General features: G+C 43.0%; 1 protein-coding gene across 2 annotated transcripts; it reads left to right on the forward strand.

Annotated features, from left to right (window-relative positions):
* Positions 1-47: 47 nt before the first annotated feature.
* LOC138199738 (SR-related and CTD-associated factor 8-like) lies at positions 48-25,669 on the forward strand. Of its 2 annotated transcripts, none has more exons than XM_069151897.1 (20): positions 48-187; positions 3,479-3,562; positions 16,104-16,148; positions 16,758-16,919; positions 17,629-17,785; positions 17,895-18,022; positions 18,462-18,638; positions 18,723-18,802; positions 18,913-19,024; positions 19,210-19,341; positions 19,548-19,657; positions 19,816-20,009; positions 20,106-20,206; positions 20,465-20,578; positions 20,766-20,922; positions 21,226-21,356; positions 21,641-21,782; positions 21,863-21,910; positions 22,018-22,242; positions 22,396-25,669. In XM_069151897.1, exons 1-20 carry the CDS (start codon positions 158-160, stop codon positions 24,282-24,284), a joined length of 4,218 nt encoding a protein of 1,405 aa, XP_069007998.1. In that variant the 5' UTR covers positions 48-157; the 3' UTR covers positions 24,285-25,669. The 2 variants fall into 2 exon arrangements, with proteins under 2 accessions (XP_069007998.1, XP_069007999.1); XM_069151898.1 differs by having other exon boundaries at positions 22,036-22,242.
* The last annotated feature ends 1,082 nt before the right edge of the window (positions 25,670-26,751 follow it).

Below are 26,751 nucleotides of genomic sequence, written 5' to 3' on the forward strand. Positions count from 1 at the left end.
GTAGGAGGCGCCAGTCCCCCCGCAGAGTCCTCATCGGGTGATGCGCCATATTGGCAGTCTCCTCCATCTCGCCTGACGTCGGGCATGCATGTCTTCAACCGGGTACTGAGGAGACGACTGTGACTGTGAACGGTGACCTGCGAGCCGAAGTCGAACCATGGAGGCCGTGAAAGCGTTTAACAACGAGGTTCGTTCCCGGTTCGGATCTTCGGCTCCGAATCGGATTCTTCACGTTTACGGCAGCTAGTTGGCTAACGTTAGCATCAGGTAGCAGCAGGGAGCGGAGCGTCGTTAGCAGGCCTCGGTCTGCTCACAGACACGCAGCGGCACCGGACACCTACCCGGGAGGTGATCCACCTTCACAATCCAGCCTGCAGCTCTGAAGTCAATGTTTTATGTGAACAAACACCGAGTTGGGTCAAAAGTACGAACAAATATTCTCAACAGGCTCGTGCTAACCAGCTAGCTCCAAGTTAGCGAAGCCGCCTCAGTTGCGTGATAACTTGGTGAGCTAACTGCTCGACATGGACTCAAATACCAGGCGGGTTCAACCGTCTCCAAAACAGAGATCTGTAGGGCTGAAAGAGACCAAAACAGAGATCTGTAGGGCTGAAAGAGACCAAAACAGAGATCTGTAGGGCTGAAAGAGACCAAAACAGAGATCTGTAGGGCTGAAAGAGAACAAAACAGAGATCTGAGGAGGCTGAAAGAGAACAAAACAGAGATCTGTAGGGCTGAAAGAGACCAAAACAGAGATCTGTAGGGCTGAAAGAGACCAAAACAGAGATCTGTAGGGCTGAAAGAGACCAAAACAGAGATCTGTAGGGCTGAAAGAGACCAAAACAGAGATCTGTAGAGCTGAAAGAGAACAAAACAGAGATCTGTAGGGCTGAAAGAGACCAAAACAGAGATCTGTAGGGCTGAAAGAGAACAAAACAGAGATCTGTAGGGCTGAAAGAGACCAAAACAGAGATCTGTAGAGCTGAAAGAGAACAAAACAGAGATCTGTAGGGCTGAAAGAGACCAAAACAGAGATCTGAGGAGGCTGAAAGAGACCAAAACAGAGATCTGTAGGGCTGAAAGAGACCAAAACAGAGATCTGTAGGGCTGAAAGAGACCAAAACAGAGATCTGAGGAGGCTGAAAGAGACCAAAACAGAGATCTGTAGAGCTGAAAGAGACCAAAACAGAGATCTGTAGGGCTGAAAGAGAACAAAACAGAGATCTGTAGGGCTGAAAGAGACCAAAACAGAGATCTGAGGAGGCTGAAAGAGACCAAAACAGAGATCTGTAGAGCTGAAAGAGAACAAAACAGAGATCTGAGGAGGCTGAAAGAGACCAAAACAGAGATCTGTAGAGCTGAAAGAGAACAAAACAGAGATCTGAGGAGGCTGAAAGAGACCAAAACAGAGATCTGTAGGGCTGAAAGAGACCAAAACAGAGATCTGTAGGGCTGAAAGAGACCAAAACAGAGATCTGAGGAGGCTGAAAGAGACCAAAACAGAGATCTGTAGGGCTGAAAGAGACCAAAACAGAGATCTGTAGGGCTGAAAGAGACCAAAACAGAGATCTGAGGAGGCTGAAAGAGACCAAAACAGAGATCTGTAGAGCTGAAAGAGAACAAAACAGAGATCTGTAGGGCTGAAAGAGACCAAAACAGAGATCTGTAGGGCTGAAAGAGAACAAAACAGAGATCTGAGGAGGCTGAAAGAGACCAAAACAGAGATCTGTAGGGCTGAAAGAGACCAAAACAGAGATCTGTAGAGCTGAAAGAGACCAAAACAGAGATCTGTAGGGCTGAAAGAGACCAAAACAGAGATCTGAGGAGGCTGAAAGAGACCAAAACAGAGATCTGTAGGGCTGAAAGAGACCAAAACAGAGATCTGTAGGGCTGAAAGAGACCAAAACAGAGATCTGAGGAGGCTGAAAGAGACCAAAACAGAGATCTGTAGAGCTGAAAGAGACCAAAACAGAGATCTGTAGGGCTGAAAGAGACCAAAACAGAGATCTGTAGGGCTGAAAGAGACCAAAACAGAGATCTGAGGAGGCTGAAAGAGACCAAAACAGAGATCTGTAGGGCTGAAAGAGACCAAAACAGAGATCTGTAGAGCTGAAAGAGACCAAAACAGAGATCTGTAGGGCTGAAAGAGACCAAAACAGAGATCTGAGGAGGCTGAAAGAGACCAAAACAGAGATCTGTAGGGCTGAAAGAGACCAAAACAGAGATCTGTAGGGCTGAAAGAGACCAAAACAGAGATCTGAGGAGGCTGAAAGAGACCAAAACAGAGATCTGTAGAGCTGAAAGAGACCAAAACAGAGATCTGTAGGGCTGAAAGAGACCAAAACAGAGATCTGTAGGGCTGAAAGAGACCAAAACAGAGATCTGAGGAGGCTGAAAGAGACCAAAACAGAGATCTGTAGGGCTGAAAGAGACCAAAACAGAGATCTGTAGGGCTGAAAGAGACCAAAACAGAGATCTGAGGAGGCTGAAAGAGACCAAAACAGAGATCTGTAGGGCTGAAAGAGAACAAAACAGAGATCTGAGGAGGCTGAAAGAGACCAAAACAGAGATCTGTAGGGCTGAAAGAGACCAAAACAGAGATCTGAGGAGGCTGAAAGAGACCAAAACAGAGATCTGTAGGGCTGAAAGAGACCAAAACAGAGATCTGTAGGGCTGAAAGAGACCAAAACAGAGATCTGTAGGGCTGAAAGAGACCAAAACAGAGATCTGTAGGGCTGAAAGAGACCAAAACAGAGATCTGAGGAGGCTGAAAGAGACCAAAACAGAGATCTGTAGGGCTGAAAGAGACCAAAACAGAGATCTGTAGGGATGAAAGAGACCAAAACAGAGATCTGTAGAGCTGAAAGAGACCAAAACAGAGATCTGTAGGGCTGAAAGAGACCAAAACAGAGATCTGAGGAGGCTGAAAGAGACCAAAACAGAGATCTGTAGGGCTGAAAGAGACCAAAACAGAGATCTGTAGGGCTGAAAGAGACCAAAACAGAGATCTGTAGGGCTGAAAGAGACCAAAACAGAGATCTGAGGAGGCTGAAAGAGACCAAAACAGAGATCTGTAGGGCTGAAAGAGACCAAAACAGAGATCTGAGGAGGCTTAAAGAGACCAAAACAGAGATCTGTAGGGCTGAAAGAGACCAAAACAGAGATCTGTAGGGCTGAAAGAGACCAAAACAGAAATCTGTAGGGCTGAAAGAGACCAAAACAGAGATCTGAGGAGGCTGAAAGAGAACAAAACAGAGATCTGTAGGGCTGAAAGAGAACAAAACAGGTTGTTAGTCAGATCAGCACATCGTCTCCTGGTGAAACATCCAGATGGTGAACAAAGCTCTGCGGACCAGGAGGGAGGATGGAGAACTTCTGCTTCTCCGTGGTTATTTTATATATATTTATATTTATATTATAGTTGTTTTTACGCTCACTGAGCGACTAAAGATGATTTGTGTTGTTTCTCGTGTTGCAGCTTTACTCGTTGAATGAGTACAAGCCGCCGATCTCCAAGGCCAAGATGACTCAGATCACCAAGTCTGGAATCAAGGCTATCAAAGTAAGTATGACCTGTTTAAGATGAGGCAGGTATGAAATGGTCATCATTATACAGCTATCAGCATATTAAAGTATAGATCTGTGTAACAGAGGAGATCCAAACAAAATGTGGAGCAGATATTGATTTTTTTCACGTTTCATTCTCAGACTGAGTCTCATTGTTTCTTGTAATTAATGCAAAACGGATTTCTAAAGATTATTTAAAATATTTAACATTGTTTAGCACAACGATGATGTAATAATAATAATGTGGTTGTTAAAATTCAAAAGACTAAAAGTCAAACTAACATGTAAACGAGGGCAAATTCACAAACATGAAAATGGGGGTTCAGACTTTACTGGTCAGTTTGGCACCGATAGTAAAATACTGAAACGAAGGCCGAATGCCTTCAAACTGTTTGCGAGCTGCTGGGCTCTTTCTTCTACCGCGACCGCATCTTCTGCTCATATCAACCGATTAAAACACTGTTTAATGCCGTGTTTTCCTCCTCATATTTACTCGTGAATACTTCAGGACATCCTGTTGAAATGTTTTTTGGGGGGAAATAACATGACACGACTAAAATTGTAAATATAAACTTTTCAGCTTGGGAATATTTTGTCACCTACAAATAGAAAACTGAACTTGTTGTCCTTGAGTGTGTAGTTGCTCAACTCAACTCAAGCAAGCAGCGATGAGACGTAGTTTGGTTCGTTGAAGGAATTTAGACGAGAGGAGCAAACCAAAAGATCCTGTATGTTTTTGGTAATTATGTGCTGTGAGCAGCGCTTATCGTGGCAAACCAAAGGAAATACATAGTTCATGTTGCTTATCTCGATTCATTGGTGTAGGAGGTGGAACGAATGAGAACCGGTGGGACTTTGTTTTCACTTTGGAATTAAAAGGCAAAACATTGAGGAGGATTGACAGCCAGTATCAACAAAGAGAAATATTATGATTTCATTTTGCATATCAATATGTGACAAAGATCATGTTTGTATATAATTCAAACTAAAGTATTTACTAACACAATATGCTATTTTGTACTTTGAGTCTGTAATAAGTTTCTACCTTATCACAACCAAAATATCCCGTCACCTTATTTATCGAGTTTTTCTTCTACCTGCTTGGTTTCATTTAACCATCTGGTATATTTACATATTTAAAGTGAGCTCCTGCACAAGAAGGACTTCATAAACCAGGATGTTGAAACATCTAATTGCCAAAAAGAAAACTTTAAACTTGCTGCATAAAACAATATGAAAATTCAATGCAGTTTCAAAATGAATTGACATTTTGCACCATGAGTATAAATCTGTTGTCTTTAGTTGGACCCGCCGGTCTCGAAGTAGAAACTCAGGTTTTTCATTGTGGGAAAAGCACAGATGTTACTAATGATGATGCAACACATTTGGTCAGCTGATCTCCTGAAACTTCACACTGACTGCATCTCCATGAGGATCACTCACTACCCGACTAACTACTTACAAGACCACCTCTAAGTTATTATAATGTCTGACAAGACACCGTTTAACGGCGCTCTGGTTCTTCCTGCGACTAAACAACTGATGCTTAGTCGACTGTTTTCGAGCGGCTTTATTGAAACTCACTGAATTACATTAATACCGAAGAAAGCTTAAAAATCAGAGGATTTTCAGGCAGGTGTCCTCGTACGCCCGTAGAGCGAGTTACGCTGTGAGCTGCAGTTTGAGCTTCATTTATCCGCCTACATGTGTTTTCATTCTGGATAATTAAGTCCACTGAAATCCACGTTAGAAACACAGACGGACTGATTTGGAGTTGAGAGTAAAGTTCACGCGCGTCATTTTTGTGCTTTTTTTAATGCTTCGTATCATCACCTGTGCGTTTTGCACAGAGCCGTCTGCCTCCAGTAGGACCAGATGGAAAATGCTCATAGACGCAGCAAAAAAAATGTGAAAGGACTCGTTTATCGAAATTTGTAAATGATCCCATATGTAGTTGTAACATGATCTAAATGAATAAGAAGAGCATTGCTCTATTTTCTCAGCAATAACTGTCGATGAATTTGGCGTTGGAGTAGATTGTGAGATATTTCTAGCTTCACCTGGTAATCCTTCTCTAAAAGTCTTATCAGATGACACCTACACGCAGCATGTTCGAGCACTAACACTCATTTGTAGGCAGTAGGCACTGAAATATCCTGTTTTTGTGAGCCGTGTCTAGAGGATGTTTAAAAGAGGATTTTGATACGAGTCCATCTGAAAATCAGTTTAGTTTTGTGCCTCAGATTTCACTCAACTGCAACTGAAGATGTCTTTTACTCAGTTCTGTAGAAATGTTCTTTTTAAGAGGTCAAGTTTTCCTTTTAAATGAGGATTTTCCAGACAGTTGGTGTGTGATTAGTCTCGGCTGGTGTCCTGCAGCCTAAAAGCCTCTCGGAGAACCAACTCCCTGTTACCATCTTCACTGAAAATAAAGACCGTTTATTCTTCTGAGATTAATACATATGTTTTCCTTAACAAATCTATTATTCTTATAATGATGTAGCGTATTAGTATTATTATGACGTGTTTATGAATTGACTTCATGGCCTGACAGCTGAAGTTCAGGACACCAGCCCTGAACAATAAACCATGCGATGATGTTTCTTTGTTTGTAGTCTTGTGAATGAATTGCTGTACCATGTGTGACCTGTGAATAACACCCGTTTCCCCTTCCCTCAGCAGCTCTCCCAGCTCCCCCAAAGCACTGAAAGTGAAGCAGGAGGATGGGGTGGAGAGAGTTACAAAGAGATAAGAGAATCCCTAACCAGCTTAGGTAGGAGTATGGGTTGTTTCACAAGGAAGATGGAAGAAGACTGAAATCATTTAAAGTTAAAATGCTCCCACACACCCAGACAAGCTTTGGCTGTTCTGGTTGCCGTGCGTTGGGCGATGTTGGTTTTGAGCTCTTGAATGTTTTTGGAGTTGAAGATGCAGTCTTGTTAATTTTATTCTTGACTGATCTGGTACCAGTTTTTGTGTTTTGGTGGAGGAAATGCAGTCAACCTCTCGGACTGTTGGGAGGAGACAAGTTGCCATAATTGATTTATAAAAAGTTAACTTTTGGGTTACCAGACATTTAAAATATATTGGTGCATTAACTTTCATTTACAACACAATAGACATAACTATAACTTGATTTTTGCATGATATAGGATGGTGATGCTGGACTGGTTCTTTTTGCAAAATGTGAAGTAACCAGTAACTGAAGAGTTAACCAGTATCTGTGTCGCAATAACGTAATCATGGTAATTAGATTGCGCTGTGAGGGAAGTCTGTTTTACAGGACATAAACCCTGAATGCTTGTTTTGACAGAGCAGCAGTGCTTCGTGTCTTCTGCACACACTATGTTGAATTTTTCATGTTTCCACATGTGAAAGAACTTGAAAATTTCAGTCTAATCTGCTTTTCTTGTTTTGGTATTTTAAGATTTCAAGTGCTGATTTTAACAACAAATTGGAGCTGTTACTTTTTTTTGCAAAAAATGTAGTTTAAATGAACAACAACAAACACATAATTTGATTTATTCAAACACGGCCCGGCTTTATTGAGCTTAATCCTGACATATATCATAGATTTGATGGGGATTTTGATTTTGTTGGGTTCGTACTGTGCTGAAGGATCAACTACTAGATGACTTCAGAGTTTATAGTTGTTGTAATGTTGCTTTAACATTTTTGGGCATCAAACAGCCTCGTCTGAATCAATGTTGTTTTTAATCTACGGAGTTGAATGCTCAATGCACACAGACATTACATCTCTGATGGGTTATTGTCATGATGGGTTCAGCACATCTGGCTAATTCCATAATCTTGCATGAGCGAAGAGCCCAACAATAGTGTACCGTACTTCCAGAGCGACCGAGCATTTGAAGAACAATCTCCCTGACTGGGTTACAAGCAACGGCCTGTTGCATTGATCAGCGTGGATCAATACGTTTCCGTACTGATCCGGTTGCATGCGAGCGATGTGCAGCACCTTGACGTGCATGCAGCTGCAGGAAGGCTCAGCCCAGTGAGGTGTTACAAACTTCATCGCTTGATGAAATTCAGCACCCGAGTTACACGTGCTTCTGCGTCGGTAACGTTTTACGCATTTGAAACTTAGAATACGTCTAAAGTTAGTGACAAATTATTGGGGAACAGAAAGAAGTCGCAGGGAGATAAATCCAGCGAGAAGAAGGTTGTGTTGTTGTGGACGGTTTCAACACGCTGTCAGCACTGCGGTGTCGTTTTGGAGAATCCAGGTGTTCATCTCACCACACTGAAGTTCACAGTAGATCTTGTTGTTGACAGTCGGACGCTAAGTGACATTTTCACGGTGCGCCGCCCTGCGAGTGCCAAAGAAAACCCACCGAGTTGTGTCCTGGTCCGATGACAGCGACGCTCACTCCCTCGGAAATATGAATTTCGCTCAAAACACCTGAAAGCTTCAATGCCGTAAGCTTCCTGAAGCATTTTAAAGGGTCTCCGTTACTAATTTCCTCACAAAAACCTGCATAACGTGGGTCCTGATTGAGCAGCCGATGACATTTCATCAGGCGACACCTTCCTGCTCGGCGTACGTCACGGCGCTGCTCATCAGTCTGAACTTATTGATCCCTTTTACACAACGCTGGTCTTACAATCAAACAGTAGATTATAGACAGAATAGTTGTGCCAAATCCGGATGTGTTTGAACAATCGATGTGCACGGTTGTTCTCATCGTAACTAATCTGGCAGACTCGCGTGTTTTAAGACTATTTGTTTGACTGTAGTGGTTTTAGATGATGAAAAGAGGTTTACAGGAGCAGCTGCTGTAAACGAAGCATCGCTGTGACCAGCAGCAACTGTTAGAGACACATGGTTTCAGACCAGTGAGCGTCCAGTTGCAGTCACATTTATTATATATTATATATTATGTATATATATAATATGACGTGGTGTGTGCACGGCCTCATGTCCCACCGCCAGCGTCTCGGCAGTGAAGCGTTTTGTCTACGTTTCATGTCACTTCCTGATTCGGTCATGTTGACTTGATTTTTGTGCTACCTAGCGTGACGAAACGTTGTTAAATGGTTTATTTTTTCTCTGTTTTGTGTTAATTGTTGTTTTTTTTCCTACTTTGTGCTGCAGCCTACAGACAAAAGTTAATACAGCTTTGCTGTATGTCATTAAAAAACATGAATCTTCTTAATTATTTCAGCTATTTTACATGGCGTGCCTGCAGCAGGGGGAGAGCGTATTTCTTGTCCTCAGTGGACGGCTGTGGAGGTTTACAGCGATGTAGAGACTTGTTGTGAGTCTGCACACGGCTGCTTTTTGTTTTTTTAAATTCTCTGGCTGACTTTCTGCCCGGCCGACGTGCTGTTCAGCTGTTCGGGTCTCCGTCTGTTAATAACGGACTCGGCACCGATCTGAAGCGCCGCGGAGCCGAGACCCGTTTCTAGGACGCCGCTGACATGAGCTGTGGTGCGACCGGTGGGATATGAAGTATTAACTTTAATGATTGCGATCCAGTCTGGTGGCCTTTAGAATCAGCCTGCACGCTGCAGATAAACTATGGTGCCTACAACCATCAAAACTGCCCCAATGGCAAAGTCCAAACTCTTCAGCACAACTTCTAACAAAACCTTCTGTCTGTAACGTACAGTTGGATCACTCGGTCTCAGCCTCCCACTCAGATCAGCTGCCAGCTGTTGTCCACCAGCTCCCTCTCTTTCTGTCTATTTAACTGCTGCTCTCCACTGGGATCATTTCAGTTTTACTTATGACATAAAAAAAAACAGAAACTCCCATCTGATTGGATTTAGTCCAAAATGGGTCGATAGTGTTTTCAAAAGCGTATGTCTGCCCCCCACACTTGGTTTGTGCTTCCTGCTGCTGGGGTTGATGGGGTGTGAGGGTGGAGGCGGCACTTCTGTCTTCTCCATCTGTATTTCACAGCATTTAGATTCCTTTTGACAATATCATCTTAAAGGCGGTCACGCCGTCGACCCTGATTGAGCGCTGGCCAGAAAGAGGCAGCGACTGGCTGAGAGGAGAAACATGATCTGTAGTTGAGACTTCAGTGATTCAGTTAGCATCCCTTCACTTGACACCTGATAAATGTGGTACGGCGTGCCTGTCACAGTGTCTACAGTGACCGCTGTTTAATTTGCAATAAACGTTGTTACTTAAAACATGAGATTATTACACACATCTTAGATTAGAGCCTAAAGAGCCTTTGAGCTCAGATCAGGAGGGATTGTATTAGAGACAAACTTTTATTTTGGATTTCCTTTGTACTGATAATGAGTCCATTAAAGGAAGTCTTGAGGACCTGAACACACACGGGGGTTTTTACTTCGGTTGGCTGATCACACCTCAAAACTGTGAACATTTACAGACTGATTGACATCTGTCAGGCTGTGAAGACAGTGAAGATGCATTTCCTTTCAGTCACACAGGATGTGTCCCAGTTCACATGCTTTGGTCGGTTCATCACGTAGCAGCAGACCTACTGACACCGTGCTGAACTTTAACACACTCGTGTTGTCTCCAATAGTCAGTGCAGTTATTGGAAATGATGACATCAGTCACCACCATCTCTGCTGGCTGTGTTTGGATGGTGTGTTTCTGTCCCCTTGTTTTACTCACATGGCTGCGAAGCGACAACACTATAATATAAATATAATATATATATATATATACACTATAAAAAGCTGCAGCTTCATCAGTCATCGATGTCAGTTTGGAAACAGGTCGCTGGTTGTCTCAACTGTTGAGGATCAGAAGTGATTTGAGTTTTACTCCAAATTTCTTTGACTGTTTTTGAGTAGACATGCAGGTGCTCGTCATGTTGCTGTACTTGTCTGTGTTTAATACTCATTCATGGAAGTACGAGACTTGAGACGCAGCCACAGTTACAACTTTTCATAGAAGACATTTTAACTTGTCGTAGCAGGAAAAGCACATTTAATCCAAACTAACGATGGCTCAGTTTTAATCTGGTGAGAAATATAATATCGTATTTATCATCTTATGCATTATTAAGAAGCAACTGTTTGGAAAAATAATGCTCAATTTGATTAATTATGATTTTTTTTTTTTTTATGTTTAAAATAGACATCATATTTTAAAATGCTTGTAGTTGTGTTGTGGTGTTTAATCTGAGTGAAAAGGGCTGCAATTGTTTTTCCATAATATTTTGTAGAAGAAAATTATTGAAAGCTTCTAGCATACATGTTTCTCTTTTCCATCTGCTTGCCTGGAACTATTTTTTACATTTTATTGCCATAGTCATTGGCATTGTTTTCAGGTTCCTTCAAACTTTGTAAAAAGATAAAAAATTTTATTTTCCTGTTAAAAGATTCCACAATACAACACAATCTTTTTTTCCCCCGTTTCAAATAGCTTCTATTATTAATTGGATATAATGGAGCACAATAAGTTAATTGATAACTAGTACTCATTGACAAACTTAACTAGTTTGTCAAAGAACTTCTTTTCTCTGACTCATTTAAGTTTTTTACCGTCAGTTCTGCTTCTCAGCGACCAAGAAATGTTTTTTTGTTATTTTTCTAATTTCCACCAAAATGCTTCCCAGAATAAAAGTTTCTCAAATCTAAAAATGCCGCTGGAGAATTACAGGGTGAACTCAGTTTAGTAAAAAAGATAATTTATTAGTTTGTCAAATTGAAATCATCCCTTTGAGTTTACAGTTTACAAAGAAATGGAAACAAGACCTGCATCGATAAATATAATGTAAATCTGGGATCAATATTTAATGAACTGATTGGTTGTACGATTCTTTTAGAAATACAGTTGCATGTTATTTTAGCGTTATACTCAAAATAACGTGCTCCATTATCAATACAAGTATTTAGAATAAATTTTAAAAAAAAGCACAAAAACGAACATGACTCATTTGTCAAGATAAACATCTCAGCTAGAAACATACTCTCTTTGTTTTTTGGGTTTGTTTGTTTTTTCCTTTTTCTGTGCGGTTTTTTTCCGGACTATTATTTGCTGTTCACATCAAATGGATATTAACTAAACATGCACTTGCTGTAGCTTTAAAACATATTTCCTTTTATCTATTCTGTCCCTGTAAATTAAATGTGAATGAAGTTTCTGAGGGAAGGAAAGCATGTTGTCCAACAACCATCAGACTCACTAAGTAGTTATAAAGGACATTTGCTGAGTTGGTAATGTAAGTTTTATAACTCCCATCATGTTGAAACTCTGCTGCTCATGTCAAGCTCTCGTGTGGAAATGCAGGTTAATGATGAAAAATATTGCTTTTATTTTAATAATCCTTTGCTGATTAAATTTGAGAATAGGGCAGATGAAGATTGGGTAAAAGTTACAGGCAGAGATGTTTGCATCTTTTGCACACACACACACACACACACACACACACACACACACACACACACACACACACACACACACACACACATTATGCATGATGCTTGACCGGTTGCCTAGCGACAGGAGCACTGCAGCATGACTTAGTTTTCCAGGGGGAGGAAGGTTTGTCATCATCAAATTTAATTTTAATTGAGGCTGCTAAGAATCTGATGAAAATAATGATTGGCTGTCAGTCTGATTTCTACTTATTCTCCTATTGTAAGACGCTACAGAACATTATTGATGACTATCAGCACATTTGCTCGACATGGTGTGATCGCAATGACGAATCATTGAGAGAAAACTGGACATTTCCTGACAATATTTACAGTATTTTGAACCCTCATTCAATAAAGTCAGTGCAGCTGTTATTTTTAAACAGATGAGTTCAACTATTGCTCAGTAATGTCCTCATCAACATCCACGTCTTTGCTCCTATCCTGTTAAAAACAGGCTTTCTGACTGCATACATGTCTCTGATGTGCCAGTGATTGTGTATAGGTCATCTAACGATGTCCAGACGTGTCATGTGAGGAGTGATGTGCTGATGTTCGGTGGTTTTTATCTGTGGTTTTGTGGTTGTTGCTGTTAGAACTTAGTTTTTACAAACTTTCTGTGATATTGGGGTCTTTTCAACTTCAACTTTGTAAAACCAAACAATTTCTTAATCACTGAAGTGAGATAACTTTCTTCATCAGTACGTATGTTGTGTTTCCAGAGAACCGTGTTCAACCGTTAGTGCTGATGTTGCACATATATCGATTTGGGGATTTCATGTTTTTTCACATTTATGTAAACCCAAATATTTGAATTAATTCCACATTGCCGAGCCCCGTTGGAGCTCATTTAATGGAGTTTTCTTTTCCAATGCCCCTTTTTCAAAAGTCTGTTTTTCAAGTCGTGATGACTATTCATGACGTGGACTTTTGATGACGCTGCTGTTGTCACGATCCGCTCACCTTTCATCGGTCTTGTCTGTAAACATAAAATGACTCTGTGCTTTTATTATCCATACAATGGTGTAACACTATCATCATTATGATCACTACTCGTGATACTCGGCAGTGAAGCCTGGTTAGTGAAGAACCGTTGCCAGCAGACAGCCGGTTCATTTACAGCCATGTTTAGGCTCTAAAGTCAAACTGGTTGATTTAAAGAAGGTTCATATTTCATGAGTGTTTTTAATTGTGAAGTTGCTCCTCAGTGAAAGAAGTAAAACAACAAGAGAAAGAAAAAGCTTTCTGCAGGGTTGCTGACCAATATTCTTCCCTTCAGTCTGAGCATGAGGTCAAGTCCTCACTCATGCTGAGTTGAGTTACTGGCTGCTGCTTTCAAGCAGGTTGGCTTCAGCTCATACTTTTATATTTGCGAAAGAGTCTTGACCCAAATATATTTTATAATTTGCATCGCTGCAGGCTTTACAGTTCATATTTGCTCTGAGATATATGGCTGAAGTGAATCTGGTTGTTTTGCCTGGATATACTATGACTGCGATGACTTCATAGATACGACGTAAGAAGCTAAATGTTTGAAACAAAAAACAGCTGCAGCCGCCGTGAAGCGCTTGACGACAGCAGTGATAACGTTGCTGTAATCAGACGTAAAGTTTGTCGAGGAGCTCCAGTTTCAGTATTATGGCGATCCAAATGGTGAACGCAGTGTTTGCTGCCTAAAAACAGGAAATAAAGGCCCAGTTGATGAAACATTACGACGGTGCCTCTCTGCTGCTCCTCATAACGGCACAGTTGGTCCGGACAGGAGCCAGAACCAGGTTCTCAATAATCTGTTAGTAGCCTACATTCAGACAATATTACACAATACACTGTGTTGAGATAAATCAGACAGATGTCCGGGCTCCCGGCTGATTGCTGTGACACATTACCGCTTCTTCCATTAGTGTTGTCGTTAATAAGCGGCTCGCTTCATGTGTACGTTTTTAAATTATATACTTTAAAAGCTCCTTCTTTTATTTCTTTTCTAAGTAATATTTACCAAAAATGTGCAACAGCTCTTTGACTGTCGTTGCTATCCTGCAGCTTGAACTAACAACTATTAGTAAACTAGACGAATAGAGAGATATGTGCTGGAGGATGTAGGTGCTTTTATCTGTATTTGAAATGTATTTGTTTTGGAGCAGTAAAAAGTTTCCAAGAAGGCTTTTTATTTATTATTTTAAATGCTAGTGAAGTGGGATTTGTTGGATTTATATTTTGTAATATCTATCTCACATCCACAGTGTGTTTAATGACACAATCTGACCGGTGGAGGGAATTATTTCATATTATTTTCATATGTCTTCATTAGATTGAACTTTAATTTTTAAAGTACCACCTCACTAATTTATTTTGATTGACATAACTATATTTCTCAATAGTATTTGGTCATAAAGAACCATAAACTGTAAGAGTTCATCTGATGTGCTTTGACTCCATCTTCTGGCTGATTGCAGAATTTGAGCTTTTAGTTCGAACGTGTTGACTTTCTGCTCCATTCAACACAAACTGGTGGTCATAAATTCCTAATTACAAACATTTAGTGCTTTTGCTCTCTCAAAGTCCTTCCTGTTATAACGTCAGTGAGTAATATGAAAAGGGTAAATGTGTCATCTTTTTTAGTTTTCAGTCGTTTTCTATATATTAATGTATGCAGGACTTTCCTTTCAGGGCTTTAAGAAATCAGCACAACATTGTGAATCCGGGACAATTTTAGTCGCTGACTTTTCTGTCTTGTCTAGTTTTAGTGGGATGAAGTGTGTTTGGATCCACTTTAAAAGATCAGATATGAGCAGCTGATGGCACAGTCAGCTGTAGTTATGCAGAGCAGTTAGTGTGGAGCTGATGAAAGGCTCGGCATGGTTTCACTCCATGGTTTCACTCCATGGTTTCACTCCATGGTCCAACCTGGGATCATTTGTAGATGGTGTTACAAACCACTTAAATGTAGCTGCACAATCATCTGAATTACATAGATGTATGTTATCCGTGCTTTATCTGCTGTGATAGTCTGTACAGAGTAAATGGATGCAGCGGTTTCCAACCACCAGGCTGGGAGGAAATGTGACTTGTCAGAAGGGCATTAATAGTAATTGTATTATTATATTACATTTTATACATGTATTATGTGATTATTAGCATGAAGATGGGATAGCCTGGCCTGCTTCTTAGTTTTTGCTCTCTGTCCTGCCCCTTAACAACAGTATGCTATTTTTTAGATTGGTCATTTACTAATGTTTTGCTTGGTCTATTATTGAAGGCTTTCTGAACAGCCAGTAATCATCACAACATCCTTCCTTTAGCTTCAGGTGAACAGAGGAGTCTGCAAAGTTCCAGCTGTCATTTTGGTCAGCTCACTTTATTTTGTAATGACTGTATTTGACCAAAGAGCTTAATAATAAGCATCACGTAATGAAAGAAAGGAGATATATTTGACATCCTTGTTTATGGATTTGTTGCATTAAAGGAGACCTATTATGCTTATTTCCAGTTTTTATTTTTTTATTTTGGGGCTCCACAGTTGCTTTGTATGATTTGCAATTTAACAAAACCCTTACTTATTTTATACTGATTCTTTATGCAGTTCATCCTCTAAAACAGACTGTTTTAGCTCCTGCATCTTTGTGCCAGACCGTAGTTTACCGGTTTAAGATAAGATTCTTCCTTCAAAATATATATATATTGCTTGTGGAGAAATATCTACTATTCTACTAATCACACATCTAACAAAGTCATTTTTTAATCTTGTTATTATTACTTGTCATGATGATTCTTTGCATTTTTGTGTTACCTCGTCAAAAGTTGATGATTTTTTTCAGCTTGTCTTTTGTATTCCTCTCTATTAGAACATAGACAACCTTGGAGATGAAATTAGTTGGTTGCTTTTGGGTAAATTTTTCAATTTTCAAATCTGCCAGGAGGAAAAATTATGGTTGTCACCATCAGTATCAGTAATGGGTGGTGATGGTGGTGATGGTGCTGGTATAAAGGGGGAAATTGCAGAGGTGTTTCAACCAAAAAACTCCATGACACATTTTTGATTCCTTTCTTCCAGGTTTTTACTCTGTGGAGCTGCTTTTTATTCTTGTTGCCACGGTTTCCCTTTTCTGTAACTAGGCTGAGATTCTGCTGTGGAAACCACTCAAAATGTTTTTCCTATTCTTTACTTTCAGTTCTACAAACATGTTGTCCAGAGTGTAGAGAAGTTCATACAAAAGGTGAGTTGAACCATAAAAAATAGGAATCATTTTGATAACTATAATTTAATGATTTTATAATACTTGAATTTCCTTCTTGCATCTAAACCAGTCGTCACGAAGGAAGTGTAAATAAAGCCATGAACATATCTTAATAATATTTATTAGCTGTTTTATATTGTAAATTGGTCAAAATTGACTTTTAATTTCAATTTAATTTTTTTTAATATAATATAATATATATATATATATATAAATATATATATTAGTGCACACTGTAGCTAACAGACGAGCCACCAGATGGCAGAAGGGTCCTTTACAACAGCAGCTTGATTTTCCTCAAGATTCCTCCAAAGTGAGAAAACTCACTAAAGAGCTGTTGTTTTTTGTGTGCTGTTTGTTTTGTTTGTAATAATTTGTTCCTGTTATTATAATTTAAACTAAGTTATTTGAATTTGACCATGCAGATATCAGTGTCCATAACTTAATTACTCCTTTCAAATCAATTTGAAGCTTTAGTATAACATTGTAAATATGTAAATACTTGTATGTAATGCATAAGACTCAAGAAAATATACTCTTAGATTATTTCCCTGTTTTTATAACACTTGCTGTATTTCTCCTCCCCAGTGCAAGCCAGAGTACAAGGTCCCGGGGCTGTACGTCATCGACTCCATTGTCAGACAGTCACGACACCAGTTTGGCACCGAGAAAGATGTTTTTGCTCCACGTTTCAGCAAGAATATCATTGCAACGTTCCAGCACCTCTACCGCTGCCCCTCAGATGATAAGGTCAGACAGCTTTTAATGGCTTTTGTGTTCTGTTCTTTTGCTTTTCATTTTTGTGGCCAGTCATGGTGCTCTGGGAGATGATATCAGACATCTTGACATTTAGGATATGTGTTTTCAGGAATAAATCAGAGATGGCCACACTTATTTGCATTGTTGTGACGGAGTGCCTGTCTTGTCAATCAATGTTTGTGTTTTCCTCTCATGTCATCATTGGTAAATATTATATTAAAAAAAAATGAAGTGACAAAGGTTTGCAAAGCCGAAGTGTTGTAGATTTGTTTTTAAATAGATAGTTTTTGACCTTGACTGTACTCCTGTTCTCATGTACCGTACCAGCACTTTCATATCTCGCACCTCTTCCAAAGCACAGTTTCCTTGCATTTTACTTAAGGGAGGCTGTGGCTCAGACGGTAGAGTGGGTTGCACACTAATCGGAAGGTTGGTGGTTCGATCCCCAGCTCCTCCTGTCCACATGCCCAAGTGTCCTTGAGCAAGACACTGAACCCTAAGTTGCTCCTGATGGTGAACCATCGGTGTGCGAATGTGCTCCTGATGGCAGCACCTTGCGTGGTGATCTGTCTCATTAGTGTGTGAATGGGTGAATGGAAAAACATGTTAAAGAGCTTTGAGACTGAAAGGTGATAAAACTATACAAGTACAGACCGTTTACTGCTGTGTCATCGCTTTTGCTATTTGTTTGTGTTTCCAGAGTAAGATAGTTCGAGTCCTGAATCTTTGGCAAAAGAATGCGGTCTTCAAGAGTGACATCATTCAGCCTCTGTTGGACATGGCAGCAGGGATTCCTCCTCCCAGTGTCACGCCTGTAATGCCCAGCAGTGCTGCCCCGGTCAACAACACTACACCTGGTCAGTGAGAGCACACTGTGCTGATGTGGTTAGAGAGCTGGTTTCACATCACCATTGAATGCGGCTGCCTCATGATTCATGATAGTCCCGTCTCTCCCGGTGCATTCAGGGACCCCAGCTACGCCGGCCACGCCAGCCAACATCGTCCAGGGTCTGCCCGACTGGGCGTCGCAGATTACCAACACGGACACCGTGGCTGCTGTTGCACAAATATTACAGAGTCCCCAGGGACAACAGGTCAGTAAGCATGTCCACACAATGTCTCACAGGGCCTGATAATATGGACACCATGACTAAATACCTTTTGTTGCTTTACCAAAGTATGTACACTGATAAATGATCATCAGTACTACGGATGTAATGGTAAAATAGGTAAAATAATAGAACAGCTAAATTGTCTGGTAAGTTCAGAAAATGACTTGACTTTACTATAACACAGGCTTTAAAGCCAGGAAAGACAACACTTATGCCATATCAAGATATTATAATGTCTAAAATCTATCACGATATCAATATATCAGCAGTAATGTGGTTAAGTTGTTAAACGGACGTTTTCTAATAATGGGTTTATAATTATCCCGTATTGTTTGTGTTCAGTGAGACAATAATTGCTTCAGAGCAACCTCTGCAGTTGGTGTTAAAGTGTGTCCAATCTGTGTATTGTCACTTGTTGTAGCTTCAGCAGCTGGTCCAGAGTCTGCAGATGCAGCAGCAGAAGCCCCAGCCGTCCCTGCTGCAGGCCTTGGACGCTGGCCTGGTGGTGCAGTTACAAGCGCTGACAGCTCAGCTCACTGCGGCTGCAACTGCCAACAGCCTCAACCCCTTGGAGCAGAGAGTCTCCTCCTTTAATAAGGTAACGCTGCAGGCAGCAGCCACTACTTTATATCTTGCTATACCTGAATTTTCCTAATGTCATTATGTTGTGTCTTTGTTACAGAAACTTTTGGGTCCGTTTGACTTTGGGAACGATTCTGAACGTAGTGAAGACTCTAAAAAGGACTCCTCATCATCTCAACTGTGAGTTCATCATTCTTTTGTTTGTTTGTTTGTTTGTTTGTTTGTTCCATCACGGTGTCAGCCGCGTCCCCTCAGTGCTTGTATGTAATCGAGCTGCTGACCACTTCCAGGCCCATGGTGTCCGAGCCCATTAACAGCTCCCTCTTCCAACATTTGGCTGAGCAACTGCAACAACAGAACCTGGAGCAGTTCCAGAAGCAGCTGATGGAGCACCAGCAGAAGGTTTGTCTGACTCCATACGGGCACCTAAGTATTGTTTTAGACATGTAAATATCCTCTAAGACACGTAAGCTCCACAAAAACACTTCAGTTAACGAACTACAGATTGATGTGTTGTCATCAGTTACTTTTCGACACTTTAATTGAAAGGCATTTAAAAAAAACCACTGCTCTTGTTCTTCTTGCAGGCAATGAGCATAGAAGGGCAGGACTCCATCTTTGGTCAGGAGAACTCGGTTATGTCGGGTCAGAGCAGCAGCCAGCAGCAGCTTTCTGAGCTCGACAATAAGTTGGACGACTCCATAGACAACCAACAGCAGGTATGCCTGGCTAGTGGGCCACAACCAAAGCTTCAAACAAGTCCTACTCATTTATAGGTTGGTTGCATGTACGTAGTTTTGTGGGGGGAAAAATGCATGTCACATAACAAAGACTTCACAAAGTAATTATTTAGCTGCAACCCACAGTCCAATAATAATTCCTGCTGTTTACAGCTGCACCTAGAAATGAACCGTGTGTTTTGTAGGACATGGATCTGGACGAGGGCCCGGACGGATTGGAGGAGGAGATTTTTGAGGCAGAAGAGAAGAAGGCCTTAAACACGAGATCAAGAACACGCTCAAGGTCACGCTCGAGGTAAGTTTCACTCATTTAGGACAAGTTTCTCAGTGTGACTAAAATAACTGTGAATTGTCAGTTGTCTAAGTTAAAGAAGCTATAAAATGAAGTTTCACAGTAAACATGACAAAAAGTCCGCCTGAAAAGCCTGAAGGTCGGTTACTGTCTTTCGGTAGGTCTCCCAAGAGGAGAAGATCCCGGTCCCGCTCCGGCTCACGGAAACGTAAGCACCGCAAGCGGTCCCGGTCCCGGTCCAGAGACCGCAAGAGGAAGTCGTCGCGGTCCTACTCGAGTGAAAGACGCGCCCGCGAACGAGAGAAGGAGCGGCAGAAGAAAGGACTTCCTCCCATACGATCCAAGACTCTCAGTGGTGAGAGGAGATCACTGGTGGTTGTTGCTGAATACTTGAAGTACTGTTTCCTGCCAGAAGTCACATAATAATAATGATTGACTTGTGCCTACCTAGTGTGCAGCACAACTCTGTGGGTGGGACAGGTGGACAAAAAGGCAACTCAGCAAGACCTCACCAATCTGTTTGAAGAGTTCGGTCAGATCGAGTCTATCAATGTAAGTAGATCTCTTCATTTATTAATCCTCCGATGTAGTTGCAGTATGTCAGTCAGTTCTTTGACCTTCAGTCTGTCGTTACCATCGTGGTGTCCTTCAGCTGCTGTTGATGGTCTGACACTTTCCAATACTGTCTTTGTCCTTTCTCTACACTTTCCTCCCGAGTCACACAAGTCTGTTGCTGTTCTCCAGGATGGTCATGTGTTCTTTAACCTTTCCGTGTCCTATGTAATGTGATCTGTGTGTGTTTGTCTGCAGATGATCCCTCCCAGAGGCTGTGCCTACATCTGTATGGTCCACAGGCAGGATGCGTACCGGGCCCGCCAGAAGCTCAGCACGGGCTCTTTCAAAATTGGTTCCAAGATCATCAAGGTCCGCATTACCTTTATAATTTAATTCATTGCTTTCTCAATCTTCTTGTTTTTTCCGCTAATGTAATTTTCCGTTGACCCTTCAATAGGAAATTCTCAGAGGAAGTTTTGCTTTCCAGACAAATTATGGTATGCTCCCAGAAATCACTCTGCTGCTTGTTGACCTTTGCTGTTGGTATCTGATGCAGATTGCATGGGCTCTGAACAAAGGAGTAAAGCAGGAGTACAAGCAGTTTTGGGATGTGGACTTGGGAGTGACCTACATACCCTGGGAGAAGGTCAAGGTGGATGATCTGGACGGCTTTGCTGAAGGAGGGATCATTGACCAGGAGACCGTCAATGATGGTAAAATGACAAGTTTCCTGCCACACAGACTCTGGATCTGTGGAAGTAGTAGCTGTGTTTGTTTTTTAATAAAAGTAGAAGACACACGGGATGAAAAGGTGACCGAGATATCCAGACACGTCTTAGCATTTCATCATATTCTAGGTTTTCTGTTGTTTGTCTGATGATTATGTCCCAAATCCTGAAAGAAAAGCTCCTGGGAAACCCAACGATGATGGAGTTGGAAAAAGAGAACTAAACTCCTCAATCCAAACAAATAATTGGACAGTAGTTGTTAACTTTTCATGGTGTTTCTGTCTGTAGAGTGGGAAGCAGCCAAGAACTCTGAACCAGCCAAGGAAGTTACAAGTCAGCCAGTAAGCGCTGAGACTTCAGCAGCATCTAATACCCAAACTGAAAGCTACAACCAGCAGGTCTCCATGATGCCTGTACAGGTAGAGTCTCTTTTTCTGTCTTTACCTGGACTGATAACAGTACAGTGGTTCAGCCCACTGTTTCTATTTTAGCTGGTTATCAACAAAATGTTTAACAGATATTAATGTTATCATCTTTTTTCTCTTTTCTTTGATGACAACATTCAGAGTTTATCATTCTTTGAAATAAGTAGAGCTGTCTTCATCTGAAGACTTGAACAGCTACTCGTTAATATTACAAACTGAACCGATGCAGTATTAACTTCTCTGTGTTTTCCATGTGAACCTCCTCATGTCTCCTCCAGCTCCCAGTGGCCCAGGCGGTCCCCGGTGCAGTAGGTCTGGTGCCTCCTACCTTCCCCGTCACCATGGGAATACCCCCACCAGGCTACGGGCCGCCACCACCCTTCATTCGAGCCGGCTTCAATACTTCACAGCCTCCACCAGGTAAATGTTGCAAACAGTGATGTCAATTTCAGACTTGTAGAAATTCACACACTTACAGCAAGTTATTTTCCGTTGTGCAGGTTATATGCAGGCTGCTCAGGCAGCAGGGATGGCTGCAGCAGCCACTTGTAAGTATGACACACTGCCTCGGACTAATACCTGCATGTCTGTTTGTAAATGTCGCCACCTTGTAGACCGTTGGATTAAATCAGATCTTGATCTCGCTCACCTGTAGCTCTTGTGCATTCTTCAGTGGCCTCCAGCCAAGACGCTGTGAAGGATTCACCGTTCAGCGCTATGATTCCTCCAACCAGCGCTCTCCCTGGCAGCTTCATGTCTTCAGCCATCGCAGGAGCTGGTGTGTTCAACCCGGTGGGAGTGCACAGTCAGCAGGCCCCCAACGACAAGACTCCTCAGTCTGTAGACGGTATGGATGCAGCTGCAGAGCTCACACTGCAAGGTGAGACGATGCTAACACGTAAAGAGTTTTTATGTCGGTCACTTTAATCACAGATATTCTCTTAAGATCGTTTTTATTTTGCTTTGTATGAGTTATTTGTGCCAAGAATGATTTTTAACATGTATTTCTGTGATTGTGTTTTTTTTTCCCCAGGTATGCAGAATGCAGTCCGCAGTGGGATGGGTCTGCTGGGCATGCACCCTACAGCCCCCCTCACCCACCCGCTGCATCAGGCAGGTCTGAGCGCACAGAGAATGCCTGGCCTGCTGCCACTGGATGTGCGACCTAACCTCCTCCAACCTGGGGCCGCTGCCCGCTTCCCGCTCCTGATGCAGCAGGGCGCTGTCCAGCAGGCCGCTGGCCTCCTGGAAAGTTCCCTCCAGGCTCAAGCCCGTGCCAGAACTCCCTTCCCTCAGCTGGACCCCTTCAACAGGGCCTCGACCCTCAACAACGAAAACCTATCTAAAGCAGAAGACGAGTCTTCCTCTGGGGCTGACGAGGGCAAAGACCAGGACTACCGCTTCCCTCCGATGGAGAAGCAGAGCACAGGCCTGCTGCGGACCCCTCCACCAGAGCACAGGGATGCCCTTGGAGGAGGAGCAGGAGGAGGAGGAGCAGGAGCAGGAGCAGGAGTAGGAGGCAGACCTCCCTTGCTCCAGACCCCCGGGACTCAGCCAGCCAGATCCAGCCTAGTAGGACGTCTGCAGGCTCTTGCAGGCTTTACTCCTGATAATCGCTGGAACCAGGCCAGAGGGGACTTTGACGAACGAGATAGCATGCGAGGAGGCCCGCCGGCCCCAAGTGGCCCAAAAGCCTTCCAGGAGGAGCGCTCCACCTCCGGGCAGAACTTCCCAAATCGCTTTGACAGCCGTCCGGGGACAGCGGGAGGAGCAGCTGGTGGTTCTGTGAATGCCGGAGCTGTTGGGGGGTCGCAGACCTGGAACCGTAGTGGTGCCGCCACGGCTACTTTTGATAGTGAACTACATCAAGACCTCGATGACCGAAGACGCCCGTGGGACCGGCAACGAGATAGAGATGAAAGAGATTTTGACTTTCGGAGAGAGATGAACGGTAACCGCCACAGCCGTGAGAGAGACCGGGAGCGAGGCCGAGACCGAGACCGCACCAGAGAGCACGAGCGTGACCGAGACCGGGACAAAGAGAGGGACCGTGAGAGGGACCGGGAACGTGGAGGCTGGACGCCTCTCCTCCCGCTGCCCACACCTCTGCTTCCAACTCCATCTCTTAATCCCAACCTGACTCTGAACCAAGGCAAACTGCTCGCCCCGCTCAAATTAAACCCTCAGATGCAGCAACGATTCCAGTCCCCGCTTTTGCCTCCAGCTCAGGCCAAACCTTCTCTGCTGGGTCTGAATCAGCCGCCGCCGCAGGTTCAGATGAAGTCTCCTCCTCCGTCACAGAGCCAAGCGGCTGTGTCCGAGTCCCAGTCAGAACCCCCGACTCCATCTGAGACGGCTCAGGCGCAGTCTCCACCTTCAGCTCAGTCACCTGACCCATCCTCTGACAACAAGGCTCAGAGCAGCTCGACTGAAGCTCCCGCTCGGTCGTCGCCTCGATCAGAGACCCCGCCTCCCGCAGAGTCCCCGTCCCGGTCCCCCTCCAAGACGGCTGCTTCTCCAGACACTGACACCCCAAACCGAGCCTCGCCGCCGGACGAGGTTTCGTCCCCGGACTCACCTGTGGCCTTCACACTATCTGCCAGCCCCCCCGAAGATACGACTCGCTCTCCAGAGGAGCAGAAGAACGAGGAGGAGTCACACGAGAGAGCCTCCTCGCACCAGCCACGGTGGGTCAATGGATCTGGGATAGACGATATCGCCGTGGCCGAGCCCACGCCCGAGACCTCTCCTGAGCCCACTCCAGACCCTTCCCATGATTCTTTGCTCCCTGAAAGTGACAAGGAGCCGCAGCAGGAGCAACTTGCCTCTCCTCAGGACGTAGACAGTGAACAGAGTGAGCCCACGGAGGAAGCTGCGAGTCAGCCAGTGGTAGACACTCTCACAGACACTGAGGGGACATAATCATCACTCAGTAGGTAAAAGATCATTTTGTAAAGTTGTCTCTTCTTCTCTGTACTCATGTCAGCAAACTACCACCACAAACGCGGGAAATGACGAATACTGACACACACCAGTTATTGTCTGATCACCAACAACTAATGATTTTATCTCTCACAAATACCACTGTACCTAAATAGAAGGCTCCTTAGTGGATTTTATGCATAGAAGTTTTGTTTGTATTTTATTTCCTTTTACCTTTTTTAAGTTGTAATTCTTCACCACCCCTTTTAATTAATATAAGCTTGGTGAATTTTATTGAATTGCCTGCCAAACTGTTTCAATTGTATATGGGGAAATTTAGCTTTGACCTTCCTATGGAAGAGAGAAAGAGATCCTGGCTGTTCGACAATGGATTTTATGCAGATTCACGCGATACTTGAAAACGGCAGCTGCTGGCCCAATTTCTGTCTCCTCTCCTTTTAAAATGCTGCTGCAAAGTTTTCAACGAATGCTTTTACGGTGTCCTCCAGCGCGCTCCGTTTCTACGCAGAACAAATAGCCCACATACAGTGAGATCAGTACAGCTGCTTTTAATTGGGAAAAAAAAAAAAATGAACATTTTTAAATTGAAAACATGAATATGTTGTATCCCCCAAAATATATGTCTGTAATTTGTCTCTAATTATACAGTGAACACAAACAGAAAATGACATGCCAGGGGGAAGAAAAAGAAAACGAACGAAGGGATGTTCTGATGTCGGTTGCATATTGTTTTAGTTTGAAATAAACATGCTGTCTGTTCTAAAACATGCTTTAGGACTGTTTTCTGACCCAGGACCAGTGGAAACTAGGACGGCTTTACAGACTCACTGTGTGCTATCACTTCAGTCAATTTGATGTTCTCGTAACTCAAGTTGCTGCTTTACCATCCATCCACAGAGCACTTTGTTGGATGCAACCGTGGGACTTGTAGTTTTTAGTTCGGATGACTTCAGCCTGTATGTTTGCCTAAGCTTGTGCTGGGTGACTGTTGAGGATGGGATTGTGCCTTCTTGAATGGATTTGTCGTATATGATGCTATCCAACACTACTGTGTGATGTACATCAGACTGTGCGTGCGACTCGGTTTCACCTGCACAGAATTGACTGACCTACCTGTTTGACTGGTAGCTGCGCAGTTTGTACAGCTCTCACCTGGAGAACAATATTTACTCCCATCGTTCTGTGCATGCAGGCCTGTAGCCATGTTTTAACCTTCCTGTCTCTCTTGTCCATTTCATACTTGTAGTGGTTTTCTGTTGAGACATAATACTAGAAATCCATAGTCTGCTGTTCTCTCAGACCAAATGTCTACTACAGGAGTTGTGATGTTGAATAAAAGATGAAGGTGCATCAGATTTTTTTTACCCCTGTTATTGTCATGAATTCTAATTTAGGCTGATCGGATGAATTACTTCACTCACAACATGAAATAATGTTCGTATGAAATGTAGAGATGAGGAGATTTACATATCCAGTATTCACGTTTGTTTCCGAGAGATGCCAAAACACGTTCTCATTTCGAAGCTTGTAAACAGACAAAAACTCATCAAGACTGTAGACGTAGATTTGTTTGTAGTTGCTTTACTAAAAGTAGAGTACCACAAAATAAATCTAACATTGTCCTACGAGAGCCGAGACGCTGAACAAAGGTCGACTTCACACTGACAAAACAAGATGCTGTTTTCACACCTAACAATAAAGGTGTCCGTCATCACCAAACATCCTCAAGCAGGGAAATTATTTTCCACACCTGTAACGTTGGAGTGTACATATATTTAAAAGATAATGAATAAAAAGCCATCTAGCATTAGAGGGGGATGAGGAGGAGGTACTCCATCACCCCCCGCCCCCCCTCCCCCGGCTGCTTCAGCTGGAGGAAGTGCTTACTCAGCACACCCCTGCACCCGCCTCCTTTCTGTGCTCGTTTCTGTCCCAGTTCGTGTCCGAAAACACGAGCTAGAAGATTCATTTAAACAATCGCCTTCATCACGGTGTCTCCTGACGCTATTTCAGCGCCTCTTATCTTTACAGAGAGGAAACAATGGGAGGAGAGCGAGTGCAGCGTGCCGCATCACGTCTCCGCCTCCAATTACACTCCAGCTTAGCCTGCTAATCCCAGCGTTAATGCACAGGAGAAAAATCACCAATTTGGTAGTTTGGCTCTGGACGGAGCATCTGGAGACGTGATCAGGGGGAGAAGATGAGCTGAAAACATCCCGTTGTGTCGTCTAGTCTGACTCGGTCCATAAATTTGTGGCTCCCGAAGGGCCGGGCGGTCGGCCAGGTTCAGCCTCCCGCTGACCTCACGAACGTTTGACCGGCTGAGACGTTGAATCAACCGCTATCTGACGCAGACAGACACACGTGTACACCGCAGTTGGCCAGCGCTCCCACGGACAACAATAAAAATAAATCCTCACTGTACAGCGCCCCTCCGTTATTTATC

The sequence above is a fragment of the Embiotoca jacksoni genome, unplaced genomic scaffold, assembly GCF_022577435.1.
Source record: "Embiotoca jacksoni isolate LCO1_2020_lvr unplaced genomic scaffold, fEmbJac1.0.p SCAF_18, whole genome shotgun sequence".
Lineage (NCBI taxonomy): Eukaryota > Metazoa > Chordata > Actinopteri > Embiotocidae > Embiotoca > Embiotoca jacksoni.

Excerpts from the sequence above, each read along its gene's own strand:
- LOC138199738 (XM_069151897.1), top strand. The coding sequence starts at position 158 with ATGGAGGCCGTGAAAGCGTTTAACAACGAG. Across the intron at positions 20,010-20,105 it reads ACGATCCAAGACTCTCAGTG|TGTGCAGCACAACTCTGTGG; the intron begins GTGAGAGGAGAT and ends GTGCCTACCTAG. Across the intron at positions 20,579-20,765 it reads TTGGTTCCAAGATCATCAAG|ATTGCATGGGCTCTGAACAA; the intron begins GTCCGCATTACC and ends TATCTGATGCAG.